Source organism: Thunnus albacares, chromosome 16 (assembly GCF_914725855.1).
Source record: "Thunnus albacares chromosome 16, fThuAlb1.1, whole genome shotgun sequence".
In the NCBI taxonomy this organism is placed as follows: Eukaryota; Metazoa; Chordata; class Actinopteri; order Scombriformes; family Scombridae; genus Thunnus; species Thunnus albacares.
In genome coordinates, this window is record NC_058121.1 from 20,911,328 (window position 1) to 20,928,884 (window position 17,557).

Consider the following 17,557-nt stretch of genomic DNA (forward strand, 5'->3'; position numbering starts at 1 on the left):
TCCGTACAAAAACCAAAGTGTAAAAACTGCTTGTGCTAAGTGGCAGTGCTAAACTAAGCTAACTTGCTGCTGCTTAATATTTAATGGACAGACATGAGAGTGGTATCAATCTTCTTATCTGACTCTCAGCAAAAAAGCACACAAGCGTATTTCCCAAAATGTCAAACTGTTTCTTTAAAAACTTCTGAATTTGTTTTCACTTTCCTATTAAAAATGAGTTTTTAGGACTAACAGAAAAACAGAGCCTTAAGAGTTAAACTTCAGGATATAAAATTAACCTCCTTGACAGGGAATTCATTTGAAAAGATGGTTCAGTTTCCAATGGGGGATTCTGGAGATACTTTTCTGGTTCAGAACCAACAGTGTCTCAGTATAAAAGCCACTTTGGGATGAAAACAAACATTCAGGACTTATAAGTAATTATTTGTTTTTGATGGAACTTCAGATTTTCCACTAAGGTCAGGGTCTTGACTCTGGTTTCCTACTTACGGTGGAGAGACCTGAACATTTTCACATACGATACTGAACGTGTGACAGAACACGAGGGTGGTCTCAAGGCTCTCAACATTGAAACAGCTGTGAAATCTCATATGTAAATTTATATTTTTATTAATATGAATGACGAGAAGAGATGAGAAGAACAGTGTATCTGTACATCTGAGCCAAAAACTCTCATTACTCAGGGCTGGCTGCTCACCACAGCCATCCCAGTTCACTAAAACAGCTGTCATTTTCATCTCTTGGGTCAGTTTGCATTTCGCAAATGATGACCTGTTGTTTGCTCTGTCTGCTAGGGAAGCATTTATAAAGGTACAAATTCTAAAAAACGTTTTGCCACAGCATCAATACAGCTTTGTTTTTCAATCTCTGTCCATACAGTAAATTGATGATTGATGTTATGAGGAGAAATTTGATTCGCCCCAGGAACCGCAAGCTCATTAAAACATACAAGTTGTCATGACAAGGCCTCCCAAATGATCGTATATTTGGTTCTGAATCATGTTGTAACATACAAAGATGAATTATGATAGGTCTGTTTGTCATTGTTGGTGTGTTTTTGTAGCCTTTCCCTTTGCTGGCTGTGTCCACAGTAATCTTATTGACTCCAGTTAGTGTGGCTCTGCCCCTGATATCTCCAGCTCTGCTCTCCATAACCTTATAAGTAAGTCCCTGCACAGAGTCTCTTTTGTAATCTTGATCACTCACTGCATGGTTGTGTGTGTGGGCAGTGCATTAGGTCTCCCCGGGTTGACATGCACCCCCCCCCCCCCCTCCTCCTCTCCTCCCCTCCACCACCACCTCCCTTACCAAACTCCCCACCTCTCGCTCCAGTCAGGCTTTGGGTTGCCATAGCAACGGCTCCCCTTCCACATGCCACAGAGTGGTAGATCATGCATCAGCAGAGAAAGTGATAGAGGGAAGGAGAGAGCGCGAGAGAGAGAGAAAAGGGGGAAAGGAAATACCAAGCTGTTTGACATGGCCTCTCATAGCTCAGCGACACACTCCCGACCAACACTGTTTACCCTAGATACACACACACACACACACACCTCTCCAGCACAACACAGACAATCCTCCTCCACTTATGTGTGTGTGTGTGTGTCCCAGTATCTAAACCTCCTTGCTTTGCTGTTTGAATTTCTCAGCAAAGCCTTTCTCTTTGTCTTTCTAATTCCATCCTCTCTTGTTGATTCCTTTCTCTCTCTATCGATCTCGCTGTCATTCTATGTATAGTGGTGACTCATATCTCTGACTGAGCGCGCACGCCGTCTCTGCAGGTAAAAAGCCTGGGACATATGCTGAGGAGATGAGGTGACAAACTAAGCTGGGGAAAAGAGCAGGCAGCGCTCCTAAAGCCTGTCCTCATTCACTGAGATTGAGCAATATATTTTACAAGCTCAAAGCATAAAAAAAAAAAAAAAAAAAAACACACTCCGCTTGGTAGGAGAAAGCAGGTCACAGTGAAGGAAAAAAAATTGTAAATACAGAAGAGAAGAGGTGTCTGTCTGCATCTCTGCCTTTTTCCTGGAGAGAAAATATCCTCTAGTCTGTCTTTTTTCCTATGTCTGGTCAGCTGCTCTGGCTTTCTGTCTGCTTCCTACGTCTTCGCCTGCCTGCCTGCCTCCCTGCCTGCCTTCCTGCCTGTTTTCCAGGGCAAGTGAAGCCCTCAGCTCCCTCCCCTCTCCGCTCTCATGTGCCGTATACGCACTCAGCCTCCTCTGCTCTCCTGTTAAATGAGTTCCACATGGCCCTGCAGGCTGCAGTCTCTGCACGGCCAGTAGAGGAGTGGAGCGGACACGCACAAGTACGCACACATGCTCGCTGAACTCACACACACACACACACACACACACACACATACACACACAGTCCGAAGGTTCAAAGGTCACTCACAGCAGACCTTGAGAACGCAACTGTTTGAAAAGTGGCCTCTCGCTCAGTCAAAACATCCCACCAGTCTCCTGTCTATCTGCCTGCTTGGCTGCTGTGTGTTAAACTGAGTACAGAGTCTGAGGGCAGGATGCATACTAATGTTGACTGACTGACTGGATCGCTGGTGGGCTGAAAATGCTGGCAGTTTAACTGGTTGGCTAACCGGCTTGCCTATCTGAAACTCCAGCTGAGTGTCTAAGTGGTTGGCTGACTGGCATGTGCTATGACTTACAGGGGGTAGACAAAATAAAGGCAACACTTAATTACTGTAACTTAATAACCCGTTTAAACAGCTACAAACACGTGTCGTATTAGGCTGAATGCTAATCAGCAGAATTTGACAACCATGTGACATCTGTATCTGTCACATTCCCTCTGGTTAGTTGGTTAATTGTTACATCCTGTTCTTTCCTGTATTTGGAAAGTTTTTTTTCCATGATTGTCAGGTTTGTTTCCCTGTTCCCTAATATTTTAACCTGCAGTTTGGACGAAACTGATTTGGTCTGCTTAGAACTCTGTTAGAGTTTCATATTGCTTTGGAAACTTAAAGTGGCACTCCATCAATTTTTCACATAAAGTTCAGTTTATTCGTCATGAGGAGAACTACTCAGCCTGTAAAAACAGTGAAGGAGAACTTTGTCAAGTCTGAAAAAATACTCTTATGATGTTGTCAGGGTTATTAATCTGGGCTTGAAGACATTTGTAACACGTAGCCTGTGCTACAAACTGTGAGCATGGAGTTCGAAAGATGTGGGCATTTATCAGGCAGGAAGGGTCTAACGAAAGGTGCTACCGAGTTGCCTTATGGGAAATGTAGGATCCAGTAATTGTGGAGCTGAAGTGTTGATTGCTGGGCTTCTTTAATAGATGGATGCTGCTAATTGCCATTTGACCTAATTATGACACAGCTTTGTAGAAGTATTTGCAGTTGTGACCTTGTTACCATTATTTTGTCTTCCCCTTGTACTGTGGTGAAAAAGTATTCAGATCCTTGACACACAGGCAAGTAAAACTCACAGAATTTCATTGTACTTGTAATACTACTACAAATTACAAATACAAAGGTGGAAAGTAAATTTACTCAAGTGTTGTACTTCATTTATTATGTACTTCTACTTTACACTGCTATTCCACAACATTTCAGATAGAAATATTGCACTTTTTTCTAATTTTATTTGACAGCTATTAGTTTTTAGTTACTTTACATATAAAGATTTTACACAAATTACAAACATACTGTATGATCAAAATATAAAATATGATGTAAAGTACAAATATTTCATATTGTACTTGAGAAAATAAATGTAAAAAAAGACTTGCAGGGTTGCAGGGTAATAATTTGTGAATACATCTAATCCAACAGACATGAATCCAATGTATTTTTGAACCTTCACACTGATTGTGTTGTGCTATAATGCTGTAATTAAACGCTGGTCAATTTTAGATATACCATCCTCGCAGCTGACAGGTTAATAAAACCTTAGAACTGGTTCTAAATTAATACAACTGAAATAAGGTTCCTTCTTAACACAAGTACTTAAATAAAATAGGAAGACTAGAGTGGATCCTCTATAATTTAGAGCTTTTGAATGATGAACTTTCGGGGTTGTGGAGGTGGGGTGATGGGTTGGGTTAAGGACACGGCTGCCAGGCATTGTCCTTGTGTTCATCCTGAGTCACAGGGAGAGGCAGATTTCAGCCCACATCAGCTCAGAGTGGAGCAGGTCTGAAAGCTCTGGGAATGGGAGATGGAAGTAATAACGGAGGGCACTAATAGCTCCCAAACTCAGTCTCTGGCAGTCCACCTCTCCCACCTCCTCAGCCATCCACCCCCCCACATCTCTTTTTCCTTGTCTTTGCCTCAGGCTGTCTGTCACAACTTTCTCCCCGCTGCCTCCGAATATCACGCCCGACCATTCTGCGCCCTCTCCTTTCGAAAACACATTACACGTTTAAAAAAGTTTCCTTTTCCCGTCTCTTCCTGTCGCATGCGTACTCCGAGTCTCCCTCTCCATCCGGCTGTCTATCCGTCCATCTGTCCGATCGACCGGCCGCTCAGACACATCACTCTCAGCCTGTGTGTGTGTGTGTGTGTGTGTGTGTGTGTCTAGAGGGAGTCCAGGTTTTCAGACACTCTCTCCAACCTCGGCTCCTTGACCATTACTACTCCATTATCAGCGGCGATGGAGGGCGCGCCGCAGACGCCTAATGTATCCATTTCCCCCTCCATTTAGGACTCGGCAGCCCAGCGAGCTCCCGGAGTGCTCCCTGATTGGGATTGAATGTCCATTTAAACTGCCGTCCAGCCACCAGGGAGGGATGGGAGGGGATGGAGGAGAGGAGAGGAATAATGGGAAATACAGGGAAAAGGAGGTGTATAAGAGTAAAAGAGTGCAAAGGAGTGACTGTATGTGTGCCTTGAATGAGAAAAAGAGGCGAGGGGATTGCTCCCTCGCCTCTGATTCGAAGCTGAGATTTTCTCTCTCTCCCTTCTCTTTCTTTCCCTCTCTCGCTCGCTGTGTCTCTATCACTTGTTCTTCTTTTCTTTTCTTTTTTTTTTTTTTTTAAACTTTCAAATACGCCTCCATAGAAAAGCATTCCTCCTCTGGCACCGAGCCAAGTGTCAGAACTCAGCACTCGGTATTCTCAAGGTGCGCTTCTAAAAAGAGGGATTTGGAATTGAGATGATTGGAGTTGGCACATCCGTAGAGGGTGTGTGGAGGGGGGGGGGAGAGAGTGAGACAGAGAGAAAGAGAGGAAGAGAGAAAGAGAAAGAAAGAAAGAAGCAGGCAGGAGATCATACATATACAGTACAAGTTTGCGGGAGGTGAGACAGTACCTTGTAGGAGAACTCCTCCATTCTTTCTGAAGAGGGGACTCCCCGACCACAACGGAGGACTAGAAATGAAGAGGTTGCCAAAATATAAAAAAAAAAAAAAAAAAAAAGAAGAAGAAGGGATGGGGTGAGAGAGAGAGAGAAAGAGAAAACTGGTCAATCATTTGATCATGTTGCAGCAGCCAACCAGCCCAGCAGGCTTCATCACGAGGCAGATAGCAAGGCAGGAATTTGAGCCCATAAGCCAGTGCTTCTGATTATAGTGATTAGATTCCCGGGTGTCCCACTGTTGCCATTATTCCCTGTGATTACCTCGGAGAATTACAGCCTCGCCGCTGTAGTCCATGGGGGTAATTTCTCATGACAACCCCCCACCGCCCGCTACTGGTCCATTCACACACATTCAAAACAAAACCAAAAAAAAAAAAAACATCAGCGCACACACATTTAACACAAGCTCATGTCACACAGGCATGTTTAAGACAGACGTGTGTACAGTATGACACGTTGAAACACGGGCTTACATTCATGCACTAGCTGCACACACACACACACACACACAAAGCCGGGGACTCAGTTTAGGTGATCATTGCACCACTAATGAAGAAGGTAATGACGGCATTTCTCACATAGACGGAGACATCTTCACTCACACGTACGCGCGCGCACACACACAAGAAGACAAAAGATACAGCTGGTAAATCTGTGATTTTAAGACAGAGGGAGAAAGATAGAGAGAGATAGGGAGAGAGGGGAGAGAGGGAGAGAAGAGATAGAGACAGAGAGAGAGAGAGAGAGAGAGCGGGAGAGAAAGAGGCTGTAAGAGCTTTTCCAGGTTGAGTGGTCTTTAGCTCCCCATTTGGCAACACGTCTGACTGCTCCTTTCTTTTTTCTCTGGGCTGTTTCTCTACTGTTTCACAGACCAAACACAGTCAGTGTGTGTCTGACAACATAGATCTCGGTCATATGTACACACACGCACACACGCACACACACACACACACACACATATACACACAAACAAGACAGCACAGACAGAAAACACCTGGAGATGCTGTGAACTCAGAAAAAGCAACCCACTCGTTTCCACTCATCAGGAGAGTTTCCTTTGTAATATGAGTCCTGTTTTATGTTCTGCTAAGCTGCTGAATGAGAGGATTTGGACGTCTGCACTTGTGATGTGGCTCTCACCTCACCAGATGCAGGGGAAAGATGGACTGGAGGCAGGCACACACACACACACACACACATACACACACACACACACACACACGCGCTTACACGCGCACACTCACACACACACACACACACACACACACAGCAATACGAAAAGCAAAAGCAGCAAACGCAAATTTCAGCCCTGAGCCACCTGCTGTTGCCATGGAGAGTTGCCACATTGCGTTGCCACGGCGATAACATATTTTTCCTGCGCTAACAGCCTGTCTGTTTTCCCTACCACCCCACCCCCCGCCCATCTCATTCCCCCCCCCCTCTCTACCCCGCTCTCTCACTCTTTCTTTCTGTCTCTCCTCCCATCCCTGCGCTGTCTGTCTGTCTCTCTCTCTCTCTCTCTCTCTCTCTCAACAAATGGCTTCATAGTGCGACAGCACCTGCCTTATACTACATGTGTTGCCATGGCGGCGTTCCCGTTGCCAAGGCGACCCTGTGCATTTAATGTAGTGGGCGAGGGGCTAAACTCGTGGCTCGTTCTGCAATACCCCCCCCGCCCAACATCTCCCCTCATCTTTTTCTCCAAGGAAAGGGAGAGGGAGGGAGAGAAAGAAAGAGAGAGAGAGAGAGAGAGAAAGCTCCTCTCCAACCCCCTTGAGACACCCTTCCATCCATTCTTCCCTCCCCTCCTCCTCTCTCATCCAGATGCTGATGGGGTGTGAAGGAATGCACCATGGAGCTGACCTCCTACCCAGCATGCTCTCTCTCTCTCTCTCTCTCTCTCTCTCTCTCTCCTTTCCTTTCACACACACACATACTTGTGACACATCTACATACACTCATTTGGAAATGCATGCAGAGGATACATACATTCACACACACAGACAGACACAGAGTTGGACTTAAACAAATAATTGCACGCGCACACTTACACATACATGCAGATATACACACACACACACACACACACAGTGGAGCAAACTGCAGGTGGGGGTTGACTGGTGCGGTGTGAGTTATTATGGTCCATGAAAAACCAAGAGGTGTGAGCGACAAAGAGTAGAGGACAAAGAAGCATCATCACTCTCCCTCTTTCATCCCCCCCTCCCACCCCCCCCCTCCTTCTCAACTAGTCTCTCTTTTTTCTATTTCTTCACACCGCCGCGTCCTCTCTATCTGTTTCTCCATCTTATTCCCTTTGTTCATCTTCCACTTCTGAGTTGTGTCGAACTGCTTGAGACAGTCCTTGACCTTAACATTATAGACATGCTGTGCAACCATTCACGGTCATTACACTTCATAACATAATATTCTTGAGAGTGAGTGCTCTCGAGAAAGATATTGTGTTCTATTGATTAGACCAACGGAGTTCCAACATGCATATAAAAGAAAAACCTTTTCCGTGCTCTAATATAAATGCTACATTTGTTTTAGTATACTTGTGAGGACCAATCCTCTGACTAGATGTATCCCCAAATCCTCTAATACAAACATAAGACTCACTACTACTACTGGAGCTTTCAACCATTTCACATGATTTTCATTTTTCATTCATAAAAAATTGGATCCAATCATAACATCTGCACACATCCATCTCCATACAAATCACTCAAGTGGCTGATGAAGACCTATGAAAGCTCTAAAAAAAAGCAAGTATGTGGACTTTTAGTTGGGATTGTTTTGTCACACTACTATTTCTAAAGTCAAGAACCAACTTTGGCACCTTTCACCATGTTTGATTCACTGTGATCCGCAAGCTCCAGGCAGTATTCGCTTGTTTATCGACTAATGTCATAAAAATGTGAGAGACCGCAGTTGCAAATTCTGACCTTCTGCCCAGAGTGCCCCTATTGTGCCAAGTTATTAAATGGAGCTCTAGGGGTAATATTAATTAGCCATCACCTCATGAACCCTGATTTTTACCCTTTAATTCACCACTTAGCGGCTGTAAAGTTAGAAGACGCTGTACATTCCTTCCACGCCGCTCATACAGAGCGAAGTATTTCAAAGTATTAAAATCCCAAGGTAGTATTACAAAGTCTATATTAAACTCAAGATAAATGTTTTTTATGGCTGCATTATTGCATCAAATTGAAATATTACTAGGTGTCATGTGGATAATCTTCTATGTTTTACTAATTCAGTCTGACATGTTTGTTATCTTTGGAAACTTTGACATGAGGAATAAGCAGCATTAACATGGACCAGCAGTACAATGTTGGAGAGGGTGAAGAACCGTACAAGTGGTTTTCATGTTTTAGACCATTAGCAACAAATTGTGCATACTCTACATGCTGTGCATGGGCTTTACATTGGTGCTGGCCAATTTCTAAAGCACATCATAAATTCTTAGATTGATTTTCTACCTTCCATGCAGCTGCTGCTTTCCATTAATCTACGGACGATATAAAAAAAAATAAAAAAATTGCAGACTTGCTTGTAATAGTTTTTCAATCATAGGTAACATTTAGAAGCCTCTCTATATATATTTTTTAAAAAGTTGTAGCTGCAAGCTGTGATGTTTTGAGAGCTCAATTTTTCAGGGATTTTAGGATGTTTGACAGTCAAAAAGCACTGCTTTTGTCTGAACGAACGACAAATAAAGAGCAAAAATGGAATTTATGAAAAGGCTAATGTAAATTGGGTCATTTCTTGCATTAAAAAATGTGTTATTCAGGAGCTGGCTCTCTAGTGTCTGATGTTGGAGTGTGCTTAAATGCACCTAAGCTGCTTAAATAATAATACACTTAAACATTAAATGCAAACAATTGTCATGTAACTTGGCAAAAAGGCAAGAAAGAAATAATTTCTTGTTTCCTCTCTGCAAGTGTCTGATCGTCATATTGTGAAGAAATGAATAGAAACGCTGCAATGATTAGACAATCAATCCGTAATTAATCATAATTAATCTGCAACTATTTCATTTATTTTATACTATTATATTTATCTTTTTGTTTTAGCAAAAATGCCATATATACTCTGTGGATTTTCTGCTCAACTGAATATCTTTGGGTTTTGGACTGTTTGTAAGAGAAGACAAGACATTTGAAGAAGTCACCTTGGATACAGGGAGACTGTGATGTACATTTTTCACTACTTTATGACAATTTATAAACAAAACAATTCAAGAAAAGATTAACTGAAAATGAAAATAAATGTCAGTTGCAGCTTTAATGGAAACAAACGAAATCTTAATATACCTTGGAAAATGATCACTGATGTAAAATATGCACAATTTGTAGTTAATTGACTAAAACATGCAAAATCACTGATATGGTTCTTCTAACCTTAATCCTAAACCCAAAAAGTTCACACAAGGATAACACACACGCACACACCTGCATGCACGCCCGCACGCATGCACACACACACATACACACACACACTGCACACACACAAACAAACACTATGCATGCTCTTCAGGTGCTGCATCACAAGGGACCTCCAGCTCCCCTGTAACCACCAAATGAACTCTCCTCACTTACTCCCTCATTTCCCACTGTGTCACAATGCAAATGAACAACCTCCCTTCTCTCCCACTACTTCACCCACCCCACCCCCCCCCATACTCTAACCTCTCCTCACTACACCCCCCCTCACCGCCTCCCCACCACCCCCCACCCCCCCACTCCATGTTCCGAATCCGGCCTCCAATTTGTTCCACTTCCCCATACCTCATTGTTCAAAATGACACTTTTACATTTTATGGTGAACCAATTATTCTGTCTTACACAGTCCGCTGGCTCTGCAAGCCAACCTGCCTGGATCAACTGGGGAGCGGGGTGGGGTGGTGGCGGCGGTGGTGGTGGTTTTATACGGAGAGAGAGAGAGAAAGAGAGAAAGAGAGGGAAAGAGAGAGAGAGATAGATAGGGAGAACAGGCAGAAGAAGGGAAAAAAGACGACTAATAGTACCTCTCGCTGACATATCCACGGGGATGGGCGGAAGAGCCGGAAACCGAGAAGTTAGTAAAGGGAGAGGATTGAAGGTAGAAGAGAGGTCAGGGGAGGAGAGGAAGGTAATGTGGGGGAAACAACACAGGTAGATGTGCCGCGCTGTGGAGATGTGTGTGTGTGTGTGTGTGTGGGGGCGCTGTGAGGGGTCGGAGAATGAAGTGAATGTAGACAAAGGAGGATTTAATTGAATGATAAAGTGGTGGAGAGACAGTGAAAAGAGTGGAGAGAGAGAAGGAATAAATCACAGCACGGATAAATAAAGAAGACGGAGTACTGGGTGCCCCACTAGCTGTAATGTACGCCTGAGGATGAACAGGAGGGTGTGTGGGATATTAAAAGAGGAGACAAGAGAGTGAGAAGAGCGGAACAGAACGAAAGAGTGTTAGGTGCCGGAGGAGAGAGGCAAAACGGGGACAACTGGGCAAGAGGAGGAATTAGGAGATCAGGAGCGCACAAAAGATGTTAGAAAGCAAGATGGGAAGGGAGGGGGGGAGACGGCAGAACCCTGAAGGGAAGAAGAGAGTAGGGAGAGGGTGAAGGAGTGAACATGTGAACATGTGGAGAGAAAAAAAAAAAAGGCAACCACCGCTTATACCTGTGATGTGCCTGAGGGAGGGAGAGGGAGATAGGAGGAGGAGGGACATGAGTGTTGTTGCATAAAAAAACGGCGTACAAAAAAGATTTAAGGAAAGGAAGGGGGCAGGTCAACTATATAACGCCCGGGGCCAGGTGGGTGGAGAGAGCGACAGATGGAGAGATGGATAGAGAGAATAAGAGAGATGGAGGAGTGTATACGTCTCAGCGCTACAACTAAGGATTATCTTTTTATTTCCTAACACTTTGTGCAAATGTAGGATCCTGCACATATTTGCACATTTGATGCAGAGATTGATCTTAGAATTATAAGAATTAACGTTGGTCCATTCAACTGAAAATTGCATTGAATTGGAATCTCTTTTTTCTCGGTCCTAATGAGAGAAAAAGCAGCAAATCCTTACATTTAAGAAGCCAGAACTGGAAAATGTTTGGTATTTTTGCTGTATAACTGACTTAAACAATTAACCAATTATCAGAATTGTTGCCCATTAACTTTCTTTCAACCAGTTAATTGATTAAATGTTTCATGTGGGTGTCATAAGTATGAGGAATGGATTAAACAGTGTGTTTATCTGCTCCAATGTACAACGCAATGTTAGCATGTCGGTCTAACTCGCTTACTACACACAGTAGTAACCTAGCATTATTTCCAAAAGCCGTTAGCTAAATTATTTTCTGGGGTTAGTGGTTATGTCAGGAAAAAAATACCTGTTCAGGACTGAAACATCCACCCTGTAGATGGATGCTAGTTTAGAGAAGCTACAGCTGCTCTGTCCTGCTGTTTTTGTGGTTTTGGGGACATTTATATTCAAGCAACTCCAGCCAAATGTATGTCAGACTACATAAAAAATAAGACCATTAAAGAATAAATCTGACTACTGCATTGCTCGCCCAAGTACTTAATGCTTCTCTATAGTAAGCACCCAAACCATTCAAGGATTATGTTAGAACAAATAACATTTCATAACTTTTTAAAATAATACTAGGGCTGAGGGATTTTCTTTTAAAACTAATCTGTTGGAAACATTTGGTGTTAGCTTACACTAGCTAGCTACAGCTGATTAAACGTACTAGCGAGAGTTAGCAGTCATTTCAGCTTGCTCTTGTTTACTTCTGGGTGAAATAAAGGACCCATTGTTTCAAAAATTACTATGATTCTCAAGCGGTAAATCTGCCACCGTTATCATTGTAAACTGTATATGCAAAATGCTAGAACAGTGAGTTTGACAGCTTAGTGAAATCACATATTTCATATCAACTCATCAATCAATCAACCAATCAGCGAACATCACCTTACCTGTGGTGAAATGTCTGAGGCAGGGTAGGTGGGGAAGTGGAGGGGGTGGCCAGGCCGGGTGAGTAGGGATGGTACGGCGTCTTCTTCAGCGCCTGGATCAGGTTGTGCCTATACTCCGGGTCTATAGACCACAGAGAGCCTTTGCCTATGCTCTGAAAGAAAGAAAGAAAGAAGTAGAGAGTAAGGAAAGGGGGTGAGAGGGAACAGGGAGATAGATGACAGAGATGTTATTGGAAGCACTATCGGGCCCCTCAAAAGCACATCACAAACACAGCGCAGCACACTGACCTGAGCCAACAAAGTCCAAAGCCCAAACACAAGCTCAAAGTCCAGACCTTGTGCCGGATTCTTATTTACCAAACCACCTGTACACACAGCAATGCTGCATTCCCACTGAGAGAAAGACCTTGAGAAAAACCACATTCTGTGCATGTACTGGCCTCAAACACTGATAGATTACTGGCTCCCTCCCCCTCCCAAAAAAAAAAAAAAAAAAAAAAAAAAAAAACATCAGCCACACAAACATTCCCATATTCCCAAGGCAGATAACACTCGGAGGAATGAGAATTAATACATCCTCAATGCCACCTCGCTCAATATTTTCCAATCCGCCTCTCCTCGGAAAAAAACATGAAGCTTTTTCTGATTAAGACACAGGGAAACTCTTTAACTTTTTCCACTCCAGAGGCGATGATGGTGTGTATTTTTAGATCAAAGCAGCCCTCCCTCTCCTCCCCCCCCCCCCCCCACCTAATGAAGCTGTCGGCTCCCAATCTGAGTAAAACCAGCCTATAGATTATAGAGAGGGGAGGGATCTCGGATGGGCCGCCATGAAAATACATTCTCTGTCTCTCTATCTCTCTCTCAGCCTTCACCGCGCTTTCATCTGCCTTGTCATCTGAATGTGGCAAAATCTAGAGTTTGTGTATGGCAGAGACTGAGAATGGCAGGAAGAGAGAGAGAGACAGAGAGAAAGAGAGCACAAAGTAAATATAAAATTAAAGCCGTCCTGCCTCGTGTTCAGCTCACTTTGTAGTGCTCTGTGATATGATACAGGTACAGGCTACGGGGAGGGGAGATGTCATGGCTTCAGGCTTCAGATTTTTTTTGTAAATACCGCGAGGAATCTATTAGGAAAGAAATGTCAGATGTGCCACAGCTACGCTTGCGAGCATTAATTGGAGACAAATTCTTAAAAATTGAGGTGAATTTTGTATTAAAGTTGTGGGTAAATCCACACCTTACTGCTTCAACCCCCCCCCCCCCCACCTGTAAATAAATAAATAAAAATAAAAAATTCAACAGTGTGTCCCCGTTCACTCTGAACAGTGAGGTCTACGGACTGTAACTATTTTCTACCTAAAAGAAGAGTCCCTGTGAAAGTGACAAGGGGCACTATTTCTGGGAAGACATGTTTCTGTTTTTTGGCTAAATTATTTACAAGAAAAGAAAGCAAAATTACTGCAATATTTAGCAGAAATGTTGTTTTTTTTTGGCTTTCCTATCACGTTAATCAACTTTGTGACCGATCAGATTTATTTTGCGACCTCTTGCAGGGTCCTGGGCCTCCTATTTATCAAACTTATGAGAAATACACTTAAGGATGCTCCATGTGGGTAAAACGAGAGATGTGCTCATACTTGCAGCAAGTATAGGGCTAACCTTTAAGTGATCACATGGTTGATCACATGTGTGTTCCGAGGAGGAATAGCCAATCAGAGACAAGGGTTAAACTTAATGTTATTTACGTGAAAACTTTAGTATTTCCAGCAGCAACTGACACAATAAACAACAATCTATATATTTCTGATATATAAATGTATAAATTGGCTGACATGGAATGTTTAAAAGATGAGATAACACCTCAAGACTCTAAAAAGCTTAATCAATTTAAGAGATCTTTGGGAAATTGGGATCATTTGTAAGTTAAAAGAAATCTGTTAAATAGCTGTTTCTTAAGTTTGTCAGTGGGAATAAAAGTGACCCCGAGGTTGGGAACCACTTAAATACACTGAACCTTGTTAAAAGGGAGAGCTATATTAAAGTTATTTAATGTATCACACTAATGACAGCAAACACTCACACAGTACCCACCTAGTTTTTTGTATGAACGTACGTGAAATATTATAAAGCCAGTAAATTACTGTCACTGCAGAGATATAAACATGGACATCTGACCTGCTGGAAAACAAATCTCTAACTTTTCCTAATTTATAAACTCCTTGATTGAAACTGTATCATTTCTGATGAGTGATGACCATGCAGAGCCTAAACTCATACTTTGTGTCTCCAGATCCCAGGATGTCCGGTGAATCAGTCGAAAACTGTGCAACAACTCACTACAGCATCTGACCTTGTAAGAATGCAAGAAGCTAATAGGATGTGTGTGCACTGTTGATTCGTGTCCCCCTTGTCTGGAGCTTTGCATTAGTATGTCAGTCGTGTTGTACACAGGCCATATGTGCCATGTTTTGCTGTATGTGTGTATGTGTGTGTGTGTGTGTGTGTGTGTGTGTGTGGGTGAGTGTGTATGCCGAGTTCCCTAGGGAGTGTGATATTACCCAGCGTGGTCTGCTCCTGGGAGTGCTTCTATTACTGCCAGCAACGCCTCTCCTGGAGAGCATGATATTACACACACATACACTCGCTCCCACAGAGGTGACCCCCACTGGGCCAAATTTCCCCTTGCACCTAGAGCCCGCCAGCCGTTTGTATATATATATATATATATATATATATATATATATATGTGTGTGTGTATGTGTGTGTATGTGTGCATGTGCTCCTACTGTCTGCCCGCTTGCCAGCCGATTAAATCAAGGCTCTCTACACAATCTCTGTCTGCCGGGGCCCCTGCCTCTGCCAACCAGCCAGCCAATCAAAATGCTCAATCTGTAGACCCCCCCCACCCCCACCCCCGGTCGATAGGCCAATCACAGGGTGCAGCTCACAGGAAGGGTCTGTCACCTGGGTTATGGCGGTCGCCTTGGCAACAAGCATCATCTGGGTTTGGAAGTGAGAGAGGAGGTGAAATGGACTTTTCATTTTCTGACAAACTATCATAAAAAGTATTTGAGGTCAGAGATGCGTTTTTTTTCTGTGAGGTTCAACTTTGATACAGTGTGACAGATTTTAAAAATAGGATACCTCCACAAAGGTGAATCTCAGAGCGTTATTGCAGGTGAAAGAGGACTGCGCGGTTGTCACAGTCACCTGAAACCGTATTTCTGATCTACATTTATATTATTTCCTCTCTCCGTCCTTTGATCCCATCTGGTCTTACTCGTCTGAGATGTGAACTATTCTCTGGATGATGTGTTTATTTGTGCTTCATCTACTGTATGTGCTGGAAAAGAGTCACATTACTGTAGCGTTTGCAGCCAAAGAGCAGGATTACACAACAAATAATCCACAACTCGAAACATTAACCCCCACTTTAAGGAATATCTCATAAAGTACGAGAGTAAAACTGACTAGGAATTTAGAATTTCTGGTTTAAGCAATATTAACCTTAAATGAAATGGATTTAATGACGTGTCTGTGTCACTACAGTAGTTAGTAGTAATTTTGTTAATGAAAGCAGCAGTTTTTACACACTTCTCTGCTTTAAAGCAGCAGAATACTGAGAAATGTACAGGTAGTTTCATGATTAAGATTACATACATACGGCAACTTGCCTGGGACATGTCATAGTGTGAGTAAAAGACAAAAGGGGAAGAAAGAGGAGACAAAAGCGGGGGGAGAGAGAGAGAGAGAGAGAGAGAAAGAGAGAGATGATTGTGTGTTGCCAACATCTGTTTCCTGTGTTATATAAGCTGTGGGGGCTGGTCTCCCTTGGAAATAGGAGATATTAAAAAGTCCTGCTGCCACTGACCCTGCTAGTAATACTATACTACTGCTACTGCATTCCTGACTGCACTATTATCTTTTCACATATACATTAACCGTTAATACTAGTAGGCTACCAGCGTATTATACAAAACACCACAGATTTATAACATGACTGAATATCATGACTAAAAATCCACCAAGATGGTTCACTTCATTTTAGACGATTAAATCCACAAAAATATACAAAAGGAAAGAGTAAGAATACTAAATTGTTAATACTAACCAATTTATCGTTAAACACTTTGGGAAATATGCATATTCACTTTCCTGCCAAGAGTAAACTAAGAAGATTGATACCAATCTCATGTCTGTACTTTAAATATGATGCAACAGCCAGCAGCCGGTTAGCTTAGTTTACTTAGCTTAGCATAAAAACTGCTAGCCTCATCTGTCCAAAAGCTAAAAAAAAAAGCCTACTAGCACCTCTAATGCTCACTTATTAACCTTTTTACAAACAGAATAAACAAACAACATATAACATGTTAATTGGTAAGTTTTAGAGGTACTGCTATGGATCTTTTTTTCTCCTTTCAGCAAAGCAAGGCTAGCTGTTTCCACTATTTATGCAAAGCTAAGCTGACAGCTACTGGCTTTAGCTTCATATTTAACAGACAACTTTGAGATCATCAGATATTCAGATATTTCTTTAATACTGGTGACATTATTGTCAACAAATCCCATGAAAAGATCAAACCAGACAATGACATGTTCTTAATGACAAGTACTGCTTGTGTAGCCAAAGCCTAGCAAAAAACACGGCCACTGTAGTGAGTTCCACATACACCGTCCAGCTGCTGGAAACACTCACTAGAGCACCACTTAACCAGGAAAAGTCTCATTGAGATTAAAAATCTCTTTTACAAGAGCGTCATGGCCAAGACAGGCAGCAGCACAATTAACGGGGCTGCAGACATAAAAACAAACATATAGCAATTTACAATGAAAATAAAGAATACATTACAGACTCATAAAATATTAAAAATATTCATCAGTATTCGTTGCAAGTCATCAACATCAGGGATCAAACAGGAGCAATATGAATCAGTCAAAACATCTACAGCCAGATGTGCCTGCCTCCAAGACATTTAGAATTACTTTAAATGCATCCAGTGAGACCAGCTCCTGAAGATTCAGGTAATTTTGCAACTGATTCAAAGCAGAGGGAGCAGCATACTTAAACGACCTTTTTCCAAATTCAGTACAGGCTTTAGGGACAGATAGTAGGAATAAGTCCTGGGAGCGAAGACAGTGACTTCTCATACTTTCCTGAAGGATATAGATCTGTAGGTAGGATGGAAGCAGACCAAGAATGGCCTTATAAATAAGAATATACCAATGGTTAAGTCTATGGGTGGACAAGGCAGACCATCCAACTCAAGCA

At 42.6% G+C, this 17,557-nt stretch overlaps 1 protein-coding gene across 3 annotated transcripts in view; it reads right to left on the bottom strand.

Moving 5' to 3' along the window:
- ches1 (checkpoint suppressor 1) overlaps nucleotides 1–17,557 on the bottom strand; it is a 59,228-nt gene that overhangs the window by 7,758 nt on the left and 33,913 nt on the right. For all 3 annotated transcript variants that reach the window (XM_044376917.1, XM_044376919.1, XM_044376918.1), the window contains exons 3-4: nucleotides 12,286–12,437; nucleotides 5,273–5,331 (exon numbers count right to left, since the gene is read on the bottom strand). In XM_044376917.1, the coding sequence (XP_044232852.1) occupies nucleotides 5,273–5,331; nucleotides 12,286–12,437 (211 nt within the window). The remainder of the gene's footprint in view (nucleotides 1–5,272; nucleotides 5,332–12,285; nucleotides 12,438–17,557) is intronic.